Source organism: Vanacampus margaritifer, chromosome 16 (genome assembly GCF_051991255.1).
Source record: "Vanacampus margaritifer isolate UIUO_Vmar chromosome 16, RoL_Vmar_1.0, whole genome shotgun sequence".
Lineage (NCBI taxonomy): Eukaryota > Metazoa > Chordata > Actinopteri > Syngnathiformes > Syngnathidae > Vanacampus > Vanacampus margaritifer.
In genome coordinates this window covers 3,705,462-3,728,304 of record NC_135447.1, presented here as the reverse complement: position 1 = coordinate 3,728,304, position 22,843 = coordinate 3,705,462, and the positions used below count along the sequence as shown (strand labels likewise).

Here is a 22,843-nt window from a genome sequence, read left to right as displayed (position 1 = left end):
GTGACAAACCACCTCTACCCTTGCGTGCCACTCGGCCCGCGTCACCATCATTCAACGCCAACGTTGTGGGGGCAGATTGCTGCTTTTTAAGGCGTATAAAAAGAAGATTGAGCGCGTCCCGCTCGGCGAAAAGAGAAATGAGCCCCCCGTTGAGCTCCGTCGGGGGAAGGTGGGAAAAAAAAGTCTGGAGGGCGAATACATGGGCTTTTATCACTTATTATACGGCTGAGCGCATCCTATATTGTTCGGGGACTCCTCGCACCCATCCATCTCCTGCACTGGAGGCAGCTGTATGGATCAGGGAAGCGGCATCAGCAAGTAATGTCATCGGGATAGGCTGCACCACTTACACTTTTTAAGGGTACAGTGCCGTTGTTCTCTATGTGCACTTTTTTTTTTGCGCAGCAGCACATGGGCTTGAGTGTGAAAGTGCTCTGCGGGAGACCAAACATCACTCTCAATTCGACGTTTGGCAAACTCCTCACACAAAGGTGGCCATTACATTGACAGGACGGCAGAATGGGGTTGGGACAAGACTTTTCCACCACATTCTGGTGGTCATCTGCCCCTACCATATGGTGTAAAAAAAATGCTATATAAAGGGATACTTGACGTGGCAGACTTTTTGGGGAACAATCATTTTTGCCCCAGAAGTTCTTGGTAAACAAGGGCAGAGTACTCGCTGTCTCACAAAGTAGATAAAGGACAAAAAGAGGTGGCAGGACCATGACAAAAATAAGCAATCACACATTAACTTGAACTGTTAGTTTTTGTTGCTAGGCAAAATTCGTGGTACATTTGCCCCAAAGTCTACGATAACTTGAGGAAGAAGGCTGTTCCGCCCCACACACTAGTTGAAAGAATGAGTAGAGTCATTTAGGAAAATGACTATTGCTACACTAGCGTCAAATTGCAATTTTTGCTCTGAATTTGTTGCTAGGCAGAATCAGTGGGGCATAATCCCATTCATCCCAAAATTCTATGGCAACAGCGGCATACAAATTTGCTATCCTAACGAAAATGCAAAACAAGAAACATCCTTAACTGCCTTAACTGGCGGAAATCACAATTGCCATGTGTTAGCGGCTACGGCTACTGCTACTGCTTGGCTGTATCAATCACAATCCACCTCTTGACATTTTAGTTTTAATAAGAACCGTAACGGCGTAATGATTATGCTGAGTCAAGCGTGCGCTGTTACTAATTTGGATTTGGAGATAAGCCGTAAAACGCAGAGTCACTTCATACCTCTCCGGGTGCTGTATGGGGCCCAACCGGAGCCTGCCGGGTAAACAAATGATGCTGTTGCCGGGTGGGTTGGAGGTTACGTACATGTATTTGTGTGTGTGTGTGTGTTTGTAAATGATTGATTGCTCCAATTATACGTTCATGTGAAGCGGCGTAGGCGTGCTGATAAAGTACGCGTACACGAAGCTGGCCGTCTGTAATAATCACAATAGTACTAAAGTTGTATGTTTTTAATCATACATGATTGAATGAACTTGGCACACTTTTCATCCATAATTGATTTCCATGATCACTGCATGGCCATTAAATATGACTGAGTATGTGCTGTTGCTAGGGAGGCTAACATAAAGTGGGCAGGAGATTGTTATATTAATATTATATATATTAAACGTTTGGATGAGTCATCTCTATTTTTTAAATGTAACCATAAACCATATTTACAAGTGACATTTTGGAAATAGTGAGTGTCCGCAAGAAGGACCTTGAAATGTCTGACCACCTTAAAAAAAATTATCTTAAATGATTGCATTTTTTTCTCTGATGAATTCCAACTCTTAAATCGGTTAATTTCTTAATCAAAAGGAACGTCGGGCTCAGCATTCCCGCTCGCAGTCGTGTCCATTAATCAATTTGAGCCCATTAGCGATAACGCAATGGAGCCATTGAGCACCCGTTGCCATTGTGGTGCCGCTACTACCGATGCCTAATTAACGTCCCTATCTCTTGCTTGGCGTGTTCACACAGAGTTAAGGGCGAGCCAAGGCCACCGGAACTCCATAAAAATGCAAATTTCAGCCATGCAAAATACCCCCGCAAAGCTGGACGTGATTAAATGTCTCTGTGTTACTCATTATTTGTATTGCTGTGTGAAGAAGAGGAGTGGGCTTTTAAAGCTTTTGGACCAAAATGTGTCCTGTTAACAAGTCCGGCGGAAAGTCAAGGTGAGTTATAAGGACTTTGCTCAAGGGCAACTCGGCTATGAGGAAAGGGGGACATTTACCATATCCTGTATGTACAAGTTGTAGGATCGAAACTGGGGTCCTTTGGCGACAGATGATGGTCGGTGGAATCAAACGGGGGGACTATTTGCTTGGTGACAGTTATATCTCAGTTCTCTGATTGGCATCATCAAATCTAAGACCCGTTAGGTGACAGTCCATATTCCTTTGCCAATACCAGTCTTCGAAATCAAAACAAGAACCTTTTGGACACAGTCTGCACTCTCTATTTTGAATCGGACCTCAGGTAAATGGCATCCTTTGGTGATGGTCTCGTCTCATCTTACAGTGGAGTCCTGGGACCCTGTAGTCACAGATGATAGTCAAAAGCAAACCTGGGACCGTTTTATCACAGACTATTCTTATCCTTATCTCCTTGGTTGCCGGTGGAATGGGACCTGGGATCTCATGGTAACAGTCTGCATTCTTACTCCAATGATAGTGAGTGGAATCAAACCTGGGGCCCTTTGTTCACAGTGTGCGTTCTTGGCTTACATCGGATTTGGGAAACCTAGGTTCTTATGTGAGAGTCCAACCTTTGGTTAAAGGATACTGGATTTGAAGCCTACCTTGGGTCCTTCGATTTTTGGCACGGTATATTCTTATTCTGAAGCTAATTGGTGGAACCAAACCTGGGACCTTTTTGTCACAAGCCACAGTTTTATCCCTATGCCAGACAGTGTAATCAAACTTGTCAAAACTTATATCGAACCAAGGACTTTTTGAACATGGTCTGCTTTTGAGTACTTATGCCAGTCAGCAGGATTTTGGTTCTTAACTGGAATCGAACCTCAGGAAATGTGAATCATCTGGTGAGAGTCTACCTTTCAAAGTATCCTGGGTTTGAATTCGCCCTTTGGTCGTATCCCTATGCCAGTCAGTGTCTCTTACCCCGAAACCTTCTCGCCTGGAATCCAACCACTGGCCCTTTTGCCCAGACTGCGTTTTTGTATAGAACTTTGAGTCAAAGGCAGCCTTCTTATCTTAAAATCTGGTCCCCTTTGGGCACAGTTTGCGTTGTGACGCTCATCCCTATTGGTGAGATTGTCCCTGAGACCCTTACGTGGAACTCGTCATGACTGGAATAAAACTGTGGTGACCTTTAGTCAAGGGCAGCATTGTTTTGCTGATACCAGTCGCTAAACTCAATCTTTGAGCTATGCAGTCACAGTCCAAATTCTTACCCCTTCTCCCAGTCAGTGGAATTGAACGGCCACCTTTCCACCGCGGACCTTCTACTGCCTTCACCTTCTCGAGACCCCGCCCTCCCACATACTTGATGTCCTTAACTCAAAAGTCCAGCCAAACTTTTTCAACATTTTCTGCATGGATCTGGCATGCTGAGACCCCCTCTCCTCCAACTGCGGTTCCTTTTTGGATAGGGGGCTGCCACTCGAGTAGGTAACCATGATGAACGTCCTGGGTGATGACCTCATCATCGGCAACCCTCCCTTTTTTTTTTTTTTTTTTTTTACTTTGGGGGTAACAGAGCTAATGTTGGCGGCTGTCTAACAGCCTTATGCAAACTTTATGACGGCAGCGGATGTCGTCCTGTCGGCACGTCGTATAAATAAAAACGATGGTGCACTTTGGCTAACCCCGAATCTTCCTGAATGATTTATGACTCTATCAGGGCACTATGGCCGACGCTGTTAGTGGCCCCCTGTGAGACCTCGTGGGGACTCATTGTATCATCGCCACCCAGACAGCGCGGCACGTCACCAACTGTTTTTTCTAGCTGTCCAGACTCATTTTCTTTGAAGTAAACAGTAGCAGCTGGCAACGTCCCAAATTTTGCTCACAAAAACTGTCAAATTTTCTGGTTTGCGTCACGTGTTTCCTAGCTTTATCCTTGAGTTGCAATGCTAGATGGCTACTTGCTAGCGTTACTTTTGCCAATAATACAATTTCTAACATGCTCTACACTTTTATAATGACTATCACTAGCCAGGTTACAAAATAACTTTGAGCCTGTTTAACGCAAGCAAATCCTTTGGAAGCATTTGTCTGAAATCTTGCAGAAACCGCCAATGGCTTTAAATAGTTAACAAGTATTGAGGTTTGCCAAAAAAAAGAAGAAAAAAAGGAAAACAGTTGTTTTTGTGCGGCGGTGTATGCGATTTTTTTCTTCCCCCGCCCGAAAAAAGTAAGTCAATGGAATGTAAAATGCCGAGCTGTCCTGTTTAAGTCGAGACAAACTGCGGGAGCAAGAAGACATTCACACGTAGCATCCATTAAGAGCATTAATATTACATATGCAGCCACCCTGTACACGTACGCGTGTGTGTGCATGTGTGTGTGTGTCCATCCATGTGTGTGTTAAGGACAAACTCATTTTCTCCATAACGCTCCTTCATGAGATATTTACATTGGGCATCTATTATAGATTATGATGTGATTGAAGCTGAGTGTTCCTGTCATGGCCCCTGTCTGAACCCACCTGAACTTTTTCTTTTTAACTGTGGATTATTACTAGTTGGTTTGCTTATTTCCATTGTGCAAGATGGCAGTTGTTTAGTTTTTTTTTTTTTTTACTGTGGATTATTACTAGTTGTTTTACTTATTTCCATTGTGCAAGATGGCATTTTTTTTAATTTTAAATAAATAAATAAAAAATTTAATATTGTGCATTATTACTAAAATATGCTGTGGTGTGGACTTTTTTTATACTGTGGATTAATTTAAGTCAAGTGTTTATTTCTATTGTTTAATGTGGCGGTTCTCACGTGGTCTGCAGCATTTCCGCCGTAAACAAATTGATGAATCACGTCCATCAAACGCGGATGTGAGTCCAAAATGTGCATTGGGCCCGAGGCTTGTTGCTCGCATGGTTTAATCAACGCAGCGGCTCTTCCGACATTCCACAAATTCTCCCCGCATTTTTTGGAGCGCATCCAAGCCCTGGACATTGTTGCTTCATGTTGCCAAACGCGCACACATACACAGACACACACACACACACACGCATGTATGCACGCACATGCACAGATGATGACCGCTCTGTGGTGGTCCCTCAGAAGCTCCCACCATCACTCTTTCAGTCTCGGAGACGCTCACCCCGCAGTGATGACCTCTAGCTTTTTTTTTTCCCCACCCTTTATCACCCCTGTTCTGTCCTTGAGCTTGAATTAATCACCTTCAAGTAAGTTTTTTTTTAAATATATATATACACTGCATAAAGCCAATTGAATTGATCGTCACAATATGACTTGGTGTTATAAATGTAATAAAATAATATTTAAATTATGACCATATTAATAGAATGTGTATGACCATTCAATAAAAAGAATAAATACAAAAAATAAATAATAATAATGTAATAATTCAATAGTAGAAATCAAAATTCTAAAAAGTCAAATTCCCAATGTGAAATAATCTATTCAAATTTTCCTTTATTTTATTAAATTGTGCTGCCCCAAACCCCCATCCTCACTTAAAAAATAAAAAATAAATCCATCACTCCGCTTATTATAAAGGTTCCATTTTCGTAACCTTCCTTTTCCACCCTCGAACCCGTGTTTTCTTGGCCCCTCGTCAGGCCTTTCCTCACATCCTCCCACTGCCCTATTTTTGCTCAACATCGTCCATCTTCTCCCCTCTTTCCCTGAGACACACACACACACGCACACACAAAGAAAGCTATTGAATAAATGAAAGCTGCATGTAAAACAGAAGGCAAGCGATCTCATCAAGTGAGCCGTTGGGATGTTGACAGGTGGAAGCTGACGTTCCCTAAAGTGTGTGTGTGTGATAAGTGCGTGTGTGTGTGTGTGTGTGTGTGTTTGCGCACATATGAGAGAGATGCTTCTTTTAATACAAAAAGACAACAACAAAAAAGTGTCGTTGGCTATTTTGCGCGCTAACCGGGAGGCGGTTCCTCATTTGAAGACGACGAGCGCTGTCACTTGAATGGGGGGCGAGCGGCGGCGGCGGCGCTAATGAATTATTCACACAGCCTAATTCCGGCCTGTTTTGTGTCGCCGCCGTGGCGTATTGATGCTGTCAGGTGCGGGACGAGGAGGGACGGGGGCAAGGCGGTGCGGAGGGAGATTCACCGATTGGATGAATCACTTCCTGTGTGACTGGAATGTTGTATTTTTACACATTTCCGCTTAATAGGGGAAGGTGGAAATCGTCCACAATGGAGATGGGCGTCTATTGTCGTTGTCGTTTGTTTTTTGATGATATTTGTAACTGTCAAACTAGTGCAAATTTTTATTTTTTTTTTTCTTGCTGCCTGCACTCTGCGCTTGGATAACACTGATCTCCTTCCTACAGAGGAAACCAACAAAGGCACAGTGTTAGTAAAACACGGTTTCCAATGTTGTACTGATCTGTTTTTATTCCCTTGCCCACAATCTCGTCTTGGATAAAACTGGTTTACTTACTAGAGAGGAAACCAACAAAGACACAGAATACTTTATACTCTTCAATTTGTTGCACCGCATTTGTTTCCCTTTCTGCCCGCAATTTGTTCCAATCTGAAATGTTTGTGTTCATATTTACAGTTTAGTCATTGTTTTTATTTTTGGTTCAGAATTGTAGTGGATGTTGTAGAATTATACACCACTATTTCAATTTTTACTCCATTTCATTTCTTGGTGCCCCTAATCCCCCTTTGAATAAAAATACACAAGTTAAAACTGAAAACTATCAAATTTTGTGCATCTTTATTGTCAGATATGTTTTTGCTCATAAGTGTACTAGATGCTACGGTGTTATATGACACTGCAGTCTCCACTTAGGCACTTAGAGCTCTGTTTTTGTATCGCCCGCAGTCTCTTTGTGGATAAAATCCTCTTCTTACCTTTTAGAAAACCCATGCAGACATTTTGTGACTTTATCACCGCAGTATTAGTATAGCCTCCACATTTATAGCCCAATCTCCCTTTTTTTTTTCTTTCGGCCCAGAGTCTCCTCTTTGATAAAATCTAATAATCTAAGATTTTCAAAAATCTTCAGAATTGTACTGAATGTTGCAGTATTGTACTCCCCAGTCTCCCAAGTTTTTCTCCATTTCTTTTCTTGATGCCCACATTCTCCTATTGGATAAAATTGCTCTTCTTGCCGCTTTCTGAAGAGTTTAGCACAACTTTATCAACTTATTTTTTTCCCACCATTTTTATATTGGGACTTTTTGGGGCATGAAAGGTGTTTGGAAAAACCCAGCCTCGTTTGGCTTACATGGAATTCTCATGACCGTCTTTACAGGAGTGGTGCTTGAGTTGCGTTAAGGAGTTGTGCTGATTGCCGAGGTTGTCAAATGAACCCCTCCAGCCCCCACCCCCCTCACATTTCACAGTCTAATCACATTAGCATGCAATAAAAGTGCATCCTCAATGAGGTTAGCGGCGCATTCCTCTTTCGGCAGGAAACATTCTCAGTGAGACAGTTTTATTTTCATATCTTCCACCCCCGCCTTTCACTTCTTCTTTTTTTTCTGCATTTGGTTTAAAAAGCACAAAGATTTTTTTTTTTAACCCAAATGCTGACTGAACTTTGCCTGAACTTCTTCTTCCCTGCTCCGACGCGAGCTGCTCGCTGAACTTGGGAAGGCTTCTTGGAGGAATCCCAAGGATGCAGATTGTCCAAACAAGCATAATGTTTTGTTTTACATCAATTGTGGGGAAACAAATGTCTCTCTAATGAGTCGCAAGTACAGTTTGCTGGGAACGGGAGCTTTATTTGTACTCAGAATGGGCTTGTTGAATCAGTTAACGGACGGTTTGTGTGTGTTGCCTACACTAATGTCCCCCAAAGAGATGTTGATTGGACTCCCCTGCAGTACGGATGAAACACTTTTTGCAAAATGCTACAAAACATGGCGGAAGGCTGCTCAGGTTTGGATTTGAATTTATATATTTTTTGGTCCAATATTTGCACATTTTTCTAATACGGTAGTGTATTTGTGTATCTTTGATGAATATTTATTTTTTCAGGGTTTGTTTTTCTGTACAATAACTTGTTTAGGTTTGTAGTATTTTTCCCCCCTAACATTTTTTTGTGCCGTACGTGCAACGTATACAGGCTCCCTCTAGTGGTATTCAATAGAATTGTTGCCTGAGCAAAATTCAGTTGTATTTTAAGTTCAGTACATGTGCATTAAATTTTCAGGATGTTTGCTTTTAAACATTTATCTAGGCCAAGCTTTACTTGTAACTTTTATGTATATTTTGATTAGGCTTCTTTTCCTATATTTAAGCAGAGTGTAATTGTTCATATCAGTTTCGTTTAAACGTTAGCGTTTGCTGTTCGACCAAAATACATTTTCTATCAGAAAATTGAATGAATCGCACGTCTTCCTGTTTGTGCAATCTTCCCACGCTCCGCAGGACATGTCGAGTCCTCATCACGTTATTGGAAAATCGAAGCAACGTTGTTAGCGTTTTATGTCAGGAGCTTCCCAGTCCTTGAGTTTATCATTTGTTGTTATTTGAGGAGGCAGCGAAACTGTATAAATATGTACTGAGGGTGTGTTTGTGTGTTTGTGCGATATGCCGCAAACAAGCTAATAAGTCACTTGTTTATCTGCTGCCCTTTCTAACGGCACTGACATCCGGCTAATGCTGCCTCGCTAATCGCGTATGAAAGTGCTTTTGTCTCCATAATGTCAGGCCAAAGAGGACCCCACAGACACTTTAGTAGCGATTGTAATATTTCATCTATATCGCAGGCACAATCCGGCATGAGAAGCTGCCTGGTCGTCAGGCCCGCATAAGATGGAGCGGAGTGAAGCCTCTCTCGGCGTCAGCACTAATGCCGCCTCGGGGACGTGTTGTGATTTGTAATCATAGCCTTGTTCGTCAGGGATTTTTGGGGGAGGGATCTTCATTGTCTTTTGTGATGTAAATGGAGAACATGATGTATTTTTTCACTCGTTTGAGTCCTGCGTCGGGATGGGATGAATTTAACTTGTCAAATAACAGCATGTGATTGCGATTTTCAGTAAGCCAAACTGATCAAAATCCACAGCGTTTTTTTCCCCTCACATATACAAAACATTTCATAAAAAGGTTCTGTACTGTCAAACTAATTATAAAACAAAGAAAATTGCACTTTGCATATTTTCAAAAAAACATAACTTTGTCTTCTGCTAGCTTAATGCTAACACCCAATCAAAAATGCCATAGCTGAGCTAAAGGCATTAGCATTTGTTACAGGTTTCAAAACAGGGTTAGTGTTTCAAAGTAGTTTCAAGGGTTTTGAGTTATGCTGTCGAGCCAGATTTAGGTTTTCAAATTACAGTTTCAAGCCAGGTTTAGCATTTCAAACACGATTAGGGTTTTCTATACGGGGTTAACATTTCTGGGGTTTCAAGTGAGGGATCTGCTTTCAAATTGAGGTTTTAAATTATGGATTAGGTTAGGGTTCCAAATGAAGGTTTTGAGCCTTGTTTTTTGTAAGGGCAGAATGTTAACATTTGATCGTATCAGATGTTGTACCTAATGAAGTGTCCCTAAGTAGACACCAGGGGTGGGTTTGCGGTTGCGGGGGTTCACAAGCAGCTAAATCCCACCTGCGTGAGGAGGCTTTTGCGGACCTTGTAAGCGGACGTGACCCCCTTACTGAGGGGGAGGTGTTCAGGTGAGTATCAGAGTCTCCTTGGCGGTGATCGATAGACAAGCGCACCGGGAAGGATTAGCGGGTCCGCATTGAACAGCGCTACACAGACTCAATCTATTTTGGAGGAGAAAACTAAATGGACTCATGAGGTTTACCAACTGCGCATCAGCTGGCCTTGGGTTGCTGGGTGTTAGCATAGCAACTGTTAGCATGTTTGCATTTGATGAAGTCTTATTGGAAGTAGTAGCAGGGTTGTGTGATGTATAGCTTGACTTGGTTTTTGACTGGCTTTGTGACTTGGTTCTTGACTCATCAAGACTTGGTCTTTGACTTGTTGACATGGATTCTTCCATGGTTCATGACCATCTAACCTCAGCGGTATTTGGTGATGATTGGTAACAAAGAAAAGCATCAAGTAAGAACTGATAATTGCCGTGAGAAACATCAGTGAGTGCAGGCGATGTGTGCTTAAAAAGCAAATGAACGGTGTTTATTTATAGAAAGGCAAATGAGCTGATTCCACCTGCATTCTGAGGCAACGATGCACTTTTCCCGACTTAATGAGAAGGTAAAACATGCGGCGGAACATATTTAGACTGCAGCGTTAAGTGCTTTGTGTGCCGGCTTTTTGCTATCATTTCCATACGTTTAATACAACATTCATACGGACGGTAATCCACGCTGAATACAAATTGTCATATTTTTGCTGGTGCAAACAGCTGCACACCATCTGCTACGTCTTCACGGCTAATATTATTCCTTTTTCTGTTCTACCGTATACCTTCGCTGGGGGGATTAGGGATTTTCAAGCATGAGCCGTACCGGCCGGACTGGCTGTCGCCCAACAAACTGCGGGAATTATCAAGGAGGAAGTCAAAGGGGACTACGTAGGTGGTGAATCCGAGTATTGATCAAATACTAACATGCTAACAGATGCTATGCTAAGATATGGCAAAATATCAACCTGAGTAGAGAGAGCGCAAAGAAAGAAACAGCAGAAAGGATTTTACATCATGACCTGTATTCGGATATAAGAAATAATAAAAGGCTAATTTATTAGCATTTGCTATGCTAACATGTAACAAGTTCACAACCCGGGCAGAGAAAGTGCTATAGCATTACTGATAAGGATTTTAGATTGTGCTCCATCACAAGGAATTTGACTCCTGCAGTAGGAGCGATAGCAGCTGCCTGAGGAAAAGAGTTGGAAGAGGTGGTGACCAGGATGTGGAGTGAGGATTTTGTCTTGGTTCTTGCACTCCAAGAGTTGGTGGGTGGGGGCTTTAACTTGAGCAATATTCAAATGAGAAATGGTAAAATACTAATATGCAAGCAGTTGCTATGCTAACAACTGATAAAATCAACGTTGCTATGCTAAGATATGGCAGCAACCATAGAAGTAGAGTAGAAAAGGTTGAGTTCTATTTGAAATGTGTTAAAATGCTAACATGCTAGCATAATGGTAAGCTATATAATTTCACATCATTCCATGTTGTCAGAAAAGTGAGATGAGAACTGATAAAATGCTAGCATGCTAACAGCCAATATAATAACATATAACAAATAGTAATCTCGTTGATTTTTGGGTGTATTTGCTATTTTGCTTGCTTTTCTGCTTCCATGTCTGTGTGCATTGAAGCCGTCATGTGGTTTGTGTGTCACAAAATCAATTTCACATATTTTTTGTCCTTTTATCATCGCAGTCATTATTTCCCCACAATTGTACTTTTTCAATATCGTTTACATTCTTTTTTGTCATCGCAAGGTGTACCACACGTTCTTATCTGTCTGGTCTCAGCTTGCAAGTTTTTGTTGCTACGTGGCATTGATATTCCATCCCAGCAAGCTGGTCGTGTCACAAGCGCTTTGTCGCGTATGAGACGCCCATCGACGGCTTGTCCCCTGCGAATTTAATTATTGGCGGCGCGCTTCCGCCCGCTAATCGAATAACGCGCTGCGCCAGCACATTTGGACTCTCCGACAAAAGCCGAGTCAAAATGTCAAGCGGGCACCCCCCTCTGGAGGCTTTCGCGGGACGAGTGGTAGGTTTTAGGAGACCCGTGAGCGCCCCGGGTTCAAGTCAATCCAGGCCTGTGAGTGGCTAAATGCGGCGAGGTTTGAGGGTTTTGCCGCCAGAATCAAATGACGGGTGCGCCTGAAGGCCTCGTACACAAACACGATTCAACTTACTCGAGTCATACAATAACATGAACTAATTCAGTGCCAGCCATTTTCTTTACCCTTCCACGTGAAAAAATAAAATAATAATAATAATTAAGGGTAAAATCCAGGAACGTGGTTTCAAAATAGGGTTTCAAACTAGCATAGGGGTTCCAAATAGGGTGTAAAGACAAGGTTAAGGTTTGAAAATAGGATTTCCTTGTCTGGTAAGGGTTTCAAAATAGGGTTTAAACTCAAGGTTAGGGTTTCCAATTAGGGTTTTTAGCAAAGGTTTTTGGTTGTATTTCCATGTCCCTTTTCTTGGTTCCCACTTGGTCAGTTGTCTGTCGTAGAAACGAGCGGCGCCGGGCGGCCATCTTGCCGTCATCCTCTTAAAAGCTAATCAACATGTCGGCTTGTCGAAATGTCAGGCAGATAAGGCGGCGAACAAACACGGAAAAGGATCATTACAGCCTTCCAATTGAAGCCTCCCGCCGAGAGACATCTTAGGCGGCAAATAAAAGACAACAACAACGCTGCCGTCTCCACTCGGACCCGCTTAGACGCGTTGGATTTCGCATTTTAGCCTGGAGAGCGAGACGCAAATGTCAAACGTCTTGTGTATTGTTAGCAACTTTTGTGCTGTATGGTTGTAAGCGGGAGGCAGGGTGGGGGTAGGGTGTTAAGGGGCCGCTCGTAGCAAGAAAGCCAGCCGGCGGTGGGCCACTAAGCGTTTTAATCTCTCACGCCCCGAGACCGCGAACCGTCTTGTAATCGACCTTGGCGCCAACGCGTAGGTCGCCGAAGGGTTGGTCGGGGGCAGGGTGGGGGTCTAGTTTGCATTTCCCACAGATGCTTCAGAGAGCGAGACGCGGCGGGCAATTAGTACGACGGGATAAGGAGGCAAACGAACGCCTCTCCTCGGCGCAGACGATAGCGAAATAAATACGTGATTATGATAAAAGAGCAACCGACAGCCGGCTTTATTGTTTCAGTTATTTCCCATAGGAAGCAATGGAAATAGATGTCATTGGTTCGGTTTATTCAATGTACAGGCATGCTTGGGCTTTCCTGGTAGGGTTTCAAGGCTGCCTCGGGTTTGGGATGGACTTTTCGAGAGCGACTTGCTGTTTCTCAACAGTTTTTTCATTTGTGTTTCTGACAAAGGTAGACGCCAGGGTTAGAATTTGTATGTAGGCTTTAAAGTCTGGTTTTTGGTTTCAAATTAAAATTTCAAGACAAGGTAAGGTTTTCAAGTCTTGATTTGGGTTACTAATTATGGTTTGGAGTCAGAGTTAGTTAATGAAATTCAGGTCATGCTTTTGGTTGCAAATCAGGATTTAAAGCTCGGATTAGAGTTTCAAGTTAGGGTTTCAAGTCTACATTAAGGTTTCAAAGTGCGTTTTAAATCAGGGTTGGGGTTTCAAATTGGGATTTAAAGACAGGATTAAGCCTTTACAGTAGGAATGAAAGACAGGCTTAATCAAGCGCTGTTTTTTAGAATTGTTTTTATTTATTTTTTTACTGTAAGTAGTGTTTCAATATAAGGGTAGGGTTTGACACAGGAGTTAGTGTTTGAAATGAGGGTAACTTTGAGTTTCAAACTGGTTTCAGGTCAGGTTTAGGATTTTGAGTTAGAATTTCAAAACAGGATTAATGTTTTAAGTCTAGTTTAGGGTTTCAAATGTGGCTTTCAGACCTGGGATGGGTTTAAGACAAGAATTAGGGTCGCAAATTAGGATCTCAAATCATGTTTATGGTTCTGTTCTTGAAGCCTCCGTCTTTCCTTTCTGTTGCAGCCGCCTCCGACCCGGACAGCGGTCCCTGTCGGAGGACTTACTGTGGTCGCGGGCGCCAGTGCGTGCTGATGGCGGCGACGGGCCGCGCCGAGTGCGTGTGCCAGGAGAAATGCCGCGCGTCCTTCGTGCCGGTGTGTGGCTCGGACGGACGCTTCTACGAGAACCACTGCGAGGTTTATCGAACCGCCTGCGTGGAGAAGAGGCGCATTTACGTGGTGCACAGCAAGGACTGCTTCTTCAAAGGTAAATGCCGTACCCGCAATGCCATTATTAGCGTTAGCATCAATGATGTTGTGTTGTTGTTGTTTTTTTTAATGTCTGGACTTCTCCTCAGATTTGAGTCGTCTACGACACGATATCATGCAGTCTAGTCCAATTACGATGCGAATCGTAATCGAATTATGGAGCAATATGATGCTATTGACTAATTCCCATTCTGCGATGCACTTAAGTCTACTTACGATGTGGTAGGATTTTGTTAAATTAAGTTGTGATATGATCTAATTGACTCAGTTTAATTAATTTGATATATGTAATGCAATTAACTCATCATAAACGATTTTGTCAAATTGAGTTGTTATTTGATACAATTTGAGTCTAATTTACAAATGATACAATTCAGTCAAATTAAACTGCGATGCAATGCGATTGACAAACGGTGCAATTCAGTCCAGTTACTATGTGATACGATTTAGTCCATTTAATCTACGATCTGATCCAACTTCCTCCAATTACGATACAATAGTTGCGGCACAAGACGATTGACACAAAAATTCTACATCATTTTGTCAACTTAAAACAATTGACTAATTACGATGCTATGCAATTCACTCATTAACTCTAATTACCATTCAAACGGTTGAGTCCAATTACGATGCAATACGATTTGGTCAAATGAAGTTGACTGAAATGGTGATACAATTAAGTAAAAAAATATATATTTGGAAGATCAATGTTATACAGTCCTGTTATGATATATGATTGGCTCTAATTATGATGCAATTTAATGTGAACCAGTTTAATGACAATACAATTCCTTCCAAATATGATGCCGTAGAATTAACTTCAATTATGCTTCGATTCGATTCACTCAACAAAATAGCTATTAGAATGAAACGATTCATCGTGTTTACATCAAATGAGATCGTTTGGTATCCTCCCGTTTGACGTGAAGTCGCCTGGACGCGATTCTCGTTAACGTGCCGCAATCTGCTCTGATTTTTCTTTGGAAGGAGTTTTCTTACGCTTCTGACGGAGAAGCAAGCTCTTTTTCACTCAAAGGCAAAAAAGCACTGATCATCTGTTGAGTCATTTTTAATTACCGGCGCTGCAAAAGATAGCGCAGGCTGTGTCACCAACTGTAGTTTTTCTTAATTAAAAGAAATGATTGTGAGTTATTAAAGCTTGTTTTGATGCAGACGCCAAAGCGCTTTATGCAAGCTCTCCAGAGAGGGATGGACCCAAAATGAAGTCTGCGTACTTGAAGGCTTTTTGACTTCAATTTAATACAGAAACATTTCCACAGGAACAAAACAATTGTTTCTTTGAGGCACTTGTCGCCTACTGCCGCCGCTATCGCCGTGGCAACCAGGCCCTCTGTAGTGGGTATTCATTTAATGGAGATGAAAGAATCAAATTGTTTTTGCAGTGGGGAGCTCCATCCCGGCGCTCAGGGTTGAGTTTGTCGTCTGGGAAACGATAGCCTGACAAGTAGTGACAATAGCACTTAAATGCGACGCCATTCATGCTTGGACGAATATTGAAGGCTTTTGGTTCTCGCAAAGCCAACATGATAGAAGATCTGGAATGCGAGTTTTTGGTACTGTAAACAGAGGACTACTGTAAACAAACACAGTGAAGCTCAGCTTCTGGCTGGCATATGTCGTTGTTAGCGATATCCTTTTGGCAGTACCGTTTGAAATGTCATTGGAAGAATCTTGTTTTGTACAGATGTTCCGTTTGAAATAGCGCCAACAGCTTGTCACTCGCTGTAATGTCTGCGAGCCGGAGGCGGAGCTGAAGCTACACTGTTTGTTTCCAATTCAAATATTTTACACCCCGCTAAATCAACATAATTACTCCCATTTAGTTTCACAGCAAGCAAAGTGCATCACTTCAAAGTCCACTTCATCCCGACCGGAGGTTACGCCGCTCCCAGATATTGCCGTCCCTGTCTAACATCTGTTAGCGGCGTGCCTGTAAATCTCCTTTTCCAGGTCAGATTAAAATATATTCTCTAATCCCCTCAAGGTGCAGATGTGTAAATAGAGAAGCTCTGGCTTTTTTGCCGTCGTTCACATGCGCGCTCATACGCGCCATCGCGGCGGCGGTTTTAATCGGCCCGTTAAGCCGAAAGGGATTCCTGGCCCACGCCAGCGCGCATAGCTAATCCACATTAGCCACATTGGCTCGCCGTATTAGGCCACCGAAGCCAGACGACAGAGAAGGAGAGCGGCGGGAGATGAAGAGGCGAGAGAGAAAAAAGGTCTCGGTGATTAAGACTGCCGGCGTAGGAATAACAGCAGGAAGGCGAAAGGAGTTGATGAAACGTGACTGGCGGTGGCTTGCCAAATATTTCCAAAACAAGCTAATTGACTTACACGCTCGCTTGTTTGCCGGTAAATGTGGCTGGATGACAAACAACAGGGCAGCTTAGGCCTTGGTTGTCATGGTTACAGCGGTTGCGAAGACAACTATTATGGCATTGGTGTACCAGTTTCAAGGTGTCCCGATAAAATATGTGCGACGTGCTTTTGGTCAACAGATACAGATGATAGCGGGAAGATGGACCTCTGTTTAGCTTTTGTCTTTAACTTGATAGCAGTTTTCATGTAGTCTAGACAAGACCGTGGTGGATCTTCGACCAGGTAGCTGCCAAGTTGGTACTAGACTTAGTTCCCTAAAGGGTTCTGGTATTCAGGATTTTTGGAAATGCTACAAATTTTCAATGGTGAGGTTTCCTACTTCAGAATCAAAACTATCTTTATTGGCCAATTATGTAAAAACACACAAGGAATTTGTCTCCAGTCGTATGTGCTACATAGTATTAACATCATTTTGAGTCAACTGTTTAGGGAATTGATAGCAAGAGGGAAGAAGCTATTGGAATGTCTGCTACTCTGCTGGTTCTAGTGTGCATAGTTGAAGTTGGAAGAGGTGGTGACCAGGATGTGGAGGGTCCAAGAGAATTTTGCCTGCCCAGAGTCCCTAAGAGTGGCTAGGGAAGTGCACTTTTTTTTTTTACAGGCTGCACATCCAACAACACTGAAACTTTGCTTTTGGCTTTTCACTGAAGAACGACAAGTCTTCATCCCAGAAAATAAAGCCATGCCCCTGAAACCCGTCAACCCCTTTTAAGTGCCCCCTTTGCCCCTGCGCATCCTTTGGGCCATGCGTGTCTGATTCGGCTCTCAAATTTTGATAAAAACCTAAACGCTGTGGCGTGAAAGTCAATTTTGCTTTGCTCCAGGCCCGCAGCCCAAAAGTCACGGAATTTGACCGCTTTCATCGCGGATTGTTGTGACCAGTTGAAAGAAGAGACGGATACGTCCTGTCCTGGCATTAACTCCGTTGGCTTGGTGGTGATGAATAGGAGAATTTTGCTTCTTGCTATTTATATCCCTTTCAAAATGAGCGAAATTGGAGGAAGTACAACGGCCCCACGACGCTACATCCTCATAGCGCTAATTTGATCGTGCCACTCGCGGCACCACCATTGATTAAAAAGGGTCCAAAAGCATCAGTAGCGGCTGATTAATCATCTCTGTCCTCCCTGATTGAATGCAGATCAGAGCGTCGTCTGTTTGCGCCCGGGTTCAAGGGGGGGTTGCTCGCCCTGAGCAGCGGGAGACTTCTCTGATGCATCCTCCGGCTTCTGGCACTTCATTAGGGATGAGTGGCGCACTGGCTCATACTCGCTGTTGACTCTGGGATCAAATTGCCGCTTTTGTTGGGAGCCATCATGCGGATTTTGTATTGCTTCATTTCCCCAAGGTGGCGAGAGCTGGAGATCAATTTTTGTAGCGATTCTACAAAAAGAAGAGGCTTGATTTTTGGTCTGATTTATTTAAGAAGTTGCTTAGTCAGGGTCTTAACTAACCTGAGCAATGGTGAACAAACACTCGGGTAAGGGAAAGCTTTAGTGTAGTAGACTAGATGGGGAGAGTTTTAAAGTTCCAGGTAATTGGTTAGATTCGGGATTCAGGAAAAACCATGAATTGTTGAGCTTGTAGCGTAGCCTGTTTGAGCTAATGCCAAACATGCTCAAATTGTTTCATTGTAATCCTTGAGTGTTAAGGTTGGCAGTTGAGGGTTTCGGGTTTAGGTTTCAGGTTAGGAAAAACCTTTAATTGTAGCATTGGCCCCGGACCTTTCTGAGCTAACTCTGATCTTTGGGACTTTAACGCAGGCGTTAGAGTGTTTGGGTTGGATAAACCTAACATGGCCCGTCTGAGCTCATGTCAAACGTCCTAATCGAGTGTTAAAGTTCTGAAAAAGATTTTGGGTTTAATGTTAAGTTCCAAAATGAAACCTCGACTCGTAAACTGCAAAGGCCTTGCGTTCAAATGAACGACTTGTTTCTGATTGCTTTGACATTGTTTTTACTCCATCCTTGTTTATCGGCAGTTTACTGCAATTGAGTTGGACACAAAATGCTTTTTGTGCCATTTAGGAAATGAGTTTGAGTGCGTCCTGTTAGACGTTGGAACAAATGACTTGATGCTCGTTTGGAGCGGACGACTTGCGGGAATTCTCCTCCGCTTTTAGCCGTCCATTATCTGTCTATGTTGGCTGCTGCACTTACCCTCGACTCTTTATCATTGGTGCCTCGCGCGGTGACAGCGCCGCTTATTGCATTAGCCGTCAACGCGTGGTTCCTTTCAGAGCGTTTTTGTGGCGAACGCCATTAACCCAACGGTCGTGTCCTCAGCTTCGCGTTGTCCACACTGAGACGCTTTTAAAAGTGCTAAATGCTGCGTGTCGTCCCCCAAAACGGAGTTAAAAGTTACCAAGGTCGTGCCGTTGGAAAGTTACCATCGGGTCGGTGAGGGCTTGTTTCGGTCCGGGGAACCAAGTGTGACACATCGGACCCGCTGCTAGGCCACCCCTGACAGCCCTTTATTTGTTAACGCCGGCTTATTAACGAGCCGTCCCGCCAGCCGGCTTTTCTTTATTTTAAACCTCATTTAGCCGCTGTCCTCCCCGCTAATTCATTACGGCCGACATATTTGCCCTGGCAAATGGATGTCCTGTCCCAGATAGATATGTCCCGTCGTTTGTACGCCTCCTCCCCAAGAAACAAGAAACTTCTTTTCGGACTGGCCCCGCTGCTGTAGATAGTCGACTTGTAGAAAAACAGTGCAGATGATAGAAAACAACACTTATGTTCATCACTTATTCATTACGTGAGCTGCTGTAACAACTGCAAACAACCTAGTGAAAAATAGACATACATAATTTATGATGCGCCGTATGAACTTCCATCGGGTGTGTGTGTGTGTGTGTGAGAGAACTGTGAAATGTAAACTGAAGTCAAATCATAATTATGTTGATCATATGTCACACTGAACTGATTCACCTTTTCCACATGTTGCAGCTTTATTCCAAAAATGGACAAAATCCATTAATTTCCTAAATATTCTACATTAAAAAGACCATATTTGTACAACTTAAAAAGCAAATTATTCAAATGTTTACAAATTAAATAAAAATCAAAAACCTGAAATATTACAAGGTAAACTGAAAGTCTCTAAATTCCCTCACAGGATGAATAAAGTATATGTCCTGTTTTTTTTCTTCCACGACAAAATTCTATGCTGACAATTTGATTGAAAAAAATAATACTGAAATTACAAACTAAGAGTCAAAAGGGACATAGTAACTGCATAGCAACTACAATAATATCACAGGGCGCATAGTAACTGCATTGTATTGACAACGTTAGAATCAAAAGGGACATAGTAACTGCATAGCAACTACAACATATCACAATGGGCATAGCAACTGCATTCCACTGACAACATTAGAATAAAAATGGACATAGTAACTGCATAGCAACTACAATAATATCACAGGGGGCATAGCAACTGCATTGTATTGACAACATTAGAATCAAAAGGGACATAGTAACTGCATAGCAACTACAAAATATCACAATGGGCATAGCAACTGCATTCCACTGACAACATTAGAATCAAAAGGGACAGTAACTGCATAGCAGCTGCAGTGGCTAAGAAATTAATCGTGGCTAATACATCATCATAAGGGTCATAGCAACTGACAAGATCCTGACACAATTTTAAAAATATAATTGTTAATTTTTTTTGGGGGGGACCCCAAATACTGTTTTTCGAGTTGTGTATGTAGCCAGATACAGTATCTATGTAATGCAGTACTAGGCAGACAGATATGTCGATTCGATTAATTCGATAAATATGTCGCAAAGTATACAGTATGTAGGTTATGTGGACAGATATCTAGCTGAGTTTGTAGCTTAAGTAGATAAATATGTAGCTTGGTGGAGACACCATGTTGGATCGATGCGGTGATAGCTTCTCGCCATACACATTCATGGGATTGCCCTTTAAAAAGATCAATACAAGACTGCAAGATGAATAGCATCTGTTTATAGACCACACTCATTGTTTTACAAAGATTATTTATACATGGCGGACAGCACCTATCCCTTACAACTTTTATTACATCGTGTTGCCGTCCAACGAAAAGCACACAAAGCAAAATCCCATTTTCTTTGTTGTTTGGTTTATTATGTGATCCAAAACTGAAAATAAATCGCAGTGGGACCTCCATAATTCATCTTCACGGGTCTCATCGTGGATGTATCATTAGAATCTGTGTCCCTTTGTTCCCTCTTTGGATGTAATACAGAAAGAAAGAAAAAAGCAGACAAGCGAGTTGGTGGGGGGAAGAATTCAACTTGGCAGCAGTGGATGTCCCACTGTTAACACACATTTGCGCCGTATGTTATTAATTAGAGTCATTATGTTGTCATTTTTTCCACAGCTCGTTAAATATTTTACATTTCAGGTCTTTTTTAAAGGTTTGGACCAACACTCAAGCGCATCCCGATGTAGCTTTTAGCACTTGTTAGCAAACCTCCTCATTAGCGCTCGTCTAATTGTGATTTATTGAAGGGAGGCGCTTTTTAGCACTCGGTCACATCTGTCGCGGCGCTAACAGGTGGTAGCGTATGATTTTTGGAGCCATTATGACGCATCCAAACGCCAAAAAAGGAAGAAAAACAAAGCTGCTGGCAGCCGAGCGAGGAATTGGAAAGTGATGAATGATTTCATTTGGCTATGACGCTTTTGTTTGCCGATTTTGGTTTTATCAGTTCAATAGCAGCGGGAAGGAAAAATGCATAATTTAGCTGCCGGGCTTTGTTTTGTCAAGGTCGGAATGTGATAAAAGTACATGAAAATTGAGACGTGCAAATAAAATTACTAAAGTAAAGCCAAATCTACTTTGTTAAATAGTACATTTTTGTACAATCCTACGAACAAATGAATGTTAAATCCATGTTTTAAATTGACAAATTCATTTTCCCTTTAATTATGCAAATGTGAAAAACAGTTAAGATTTGTCCAAATACAATTAAAAAAATAATAATGAAAATCAATTACCGACCGGTGCATTCATATTCAAGCCCTTTACTCAAGCAACAGCAATAAATATTACAGCCGTATTTAAAAAATGATTTTAAAAATGGCCTCAAATTCTACATAATATGCCTCATTAGGACAAAGTGAATGGTTAATTAATAGAATTTTAGCAAATTTAATCAAAATGAAATACTAAAACATTTTTCATACCCATTCACCCTGTCCTCATTTTTATGTCCCAGCCTTATTTCACATTGCAGCCGCATATTTACAGTAGTTGTGAAACTCTTCTTCACTTGTGTGTGCATATGTTATTTCCATTCATATTAATGGCCAAAGATGATTTGAGAGTCTTTTGAGTTATCACCATGGTCACAAATAAATTATACTCGTTTCTCAAGGCATGACTGTACTGTATCATGGGATGCCCTTTGAGATTCATTGCAGCCTACAAGCGTTCATCTTGAGGTAAAACATGTCTAAAAACATTCAAAGTTGGCTTTTTATTAGTTTTCCTGCACTCTCAATTGAATTTTGTCAGTTAATTGACTCTTGCACAGTTTGTCATTCGCCCGGGCTCGTTTGTCAGGCGCCGCGAAGACTGCGGCTCCCTTCCCTCGCCTCATCCCGGGGTCGGGCCCGCGAGGGAGACTTTGCTTGAACATCGGGGCGGCCGTGTAATGGAAGCTGTCAGATGTATAAATATACGAGCGCTCTCCGCCTGCCGAGACGTCAGACCGGAGGGCATGCGGCTCGCCTCGATTGACACCTCGCTAACTCGCGTGCGGACTGACTGATCGGCCGAACGGACGCGCTGCCACTCATTTCACTTCGCCGCTTGATTGAGACCTTAAATACATCAGGAAAGCCCTTCCTGCATCTTCCAAAATAGACGTTGGGTATTTGGTGGAAGCCATCGCATGTTTTTCCTTAAAATTCTACACAAAATACTACAGACTGACAATGTAAGTGCTGTATACAATAATTCCTCATTTATAAAGTCAAATATTACAGGTGCAACCTAATCCACACTCTTTCACTCAACGTATTAAATTAGTTGGAAAAAAATACTACACAAAATATCACATGAATGATTTTATTGAATTTTATTTTATTCAAATTTGACAGGTGCGACTGCATCAACATCCTTGCTAATTTATAAAAAATAAAATAGTTGAAAATGATCGTCTTATTTATAGTGTCAATTTCCTCATTAAAATTCTGCACAGAATATTGCATAATGACAAAGTGAAAAAGCTTCTTTTTTTTTGGCTAATTTATTAATAATAAAATAGTTTATTGTCCTATACTCAACATCAATGAATGTTTGAGCCTTATTTAAAAATAGATTCAATTAAATCAAATTTTCCATCAAAATTAGAATTCTCCATAAAATATCGCATACTTTCAAATTGAAAAAGCACTTACCAAATTTTTGCTAATTTAATAATAA

General features: G+C 42.1%; 1 protein-coding gene and 1 long non-coding RNA gene across 4 annotated transcripts in view; one reads left to right on the top strand and one right to left on the bottom strand.

Moving 5' to 3' along the window:
• Positions 1-22,843, bottom strand: part of LOC144036599 (uncharacterized) — a 129,186-nt gene that overhangs the window by 54,260 nt on the left and 52,083 nt on the right. The window contains exon 4 of one of the 3 annotated variants that reach the window (XR_013288682.1): positions 20,063-20,639. The exons of the other annotated variants lie outside the window; for them this stretch is intronic. This is a non-coding gene — a long non-coding RNA (uncharacterized LOC144036599). Of the gene's footprint in view, positions 1-20,062; positions 20,640-22,843 lie in introns of those variants that run through there. 3 annotated transcript variants of the gene reach the window in all.
• fstl4 (follistatin-like 4) overlaps positions 1-22,843 on the top strand; it is a 120,618-nt gene that overhangs the window by 59,546 nt on the left and 38,229 nt on the right. The window contains exon 7 of the mRNA XM_077547344.1: positions 13,769-14,011. Coding sequence (XP_077403470.1) covers positions 13,769-14,011 — 243 coding nt within the window. The remainder of the gene's footprint in view (positions 1-13,768; positions 14,012-22,843) is intronic.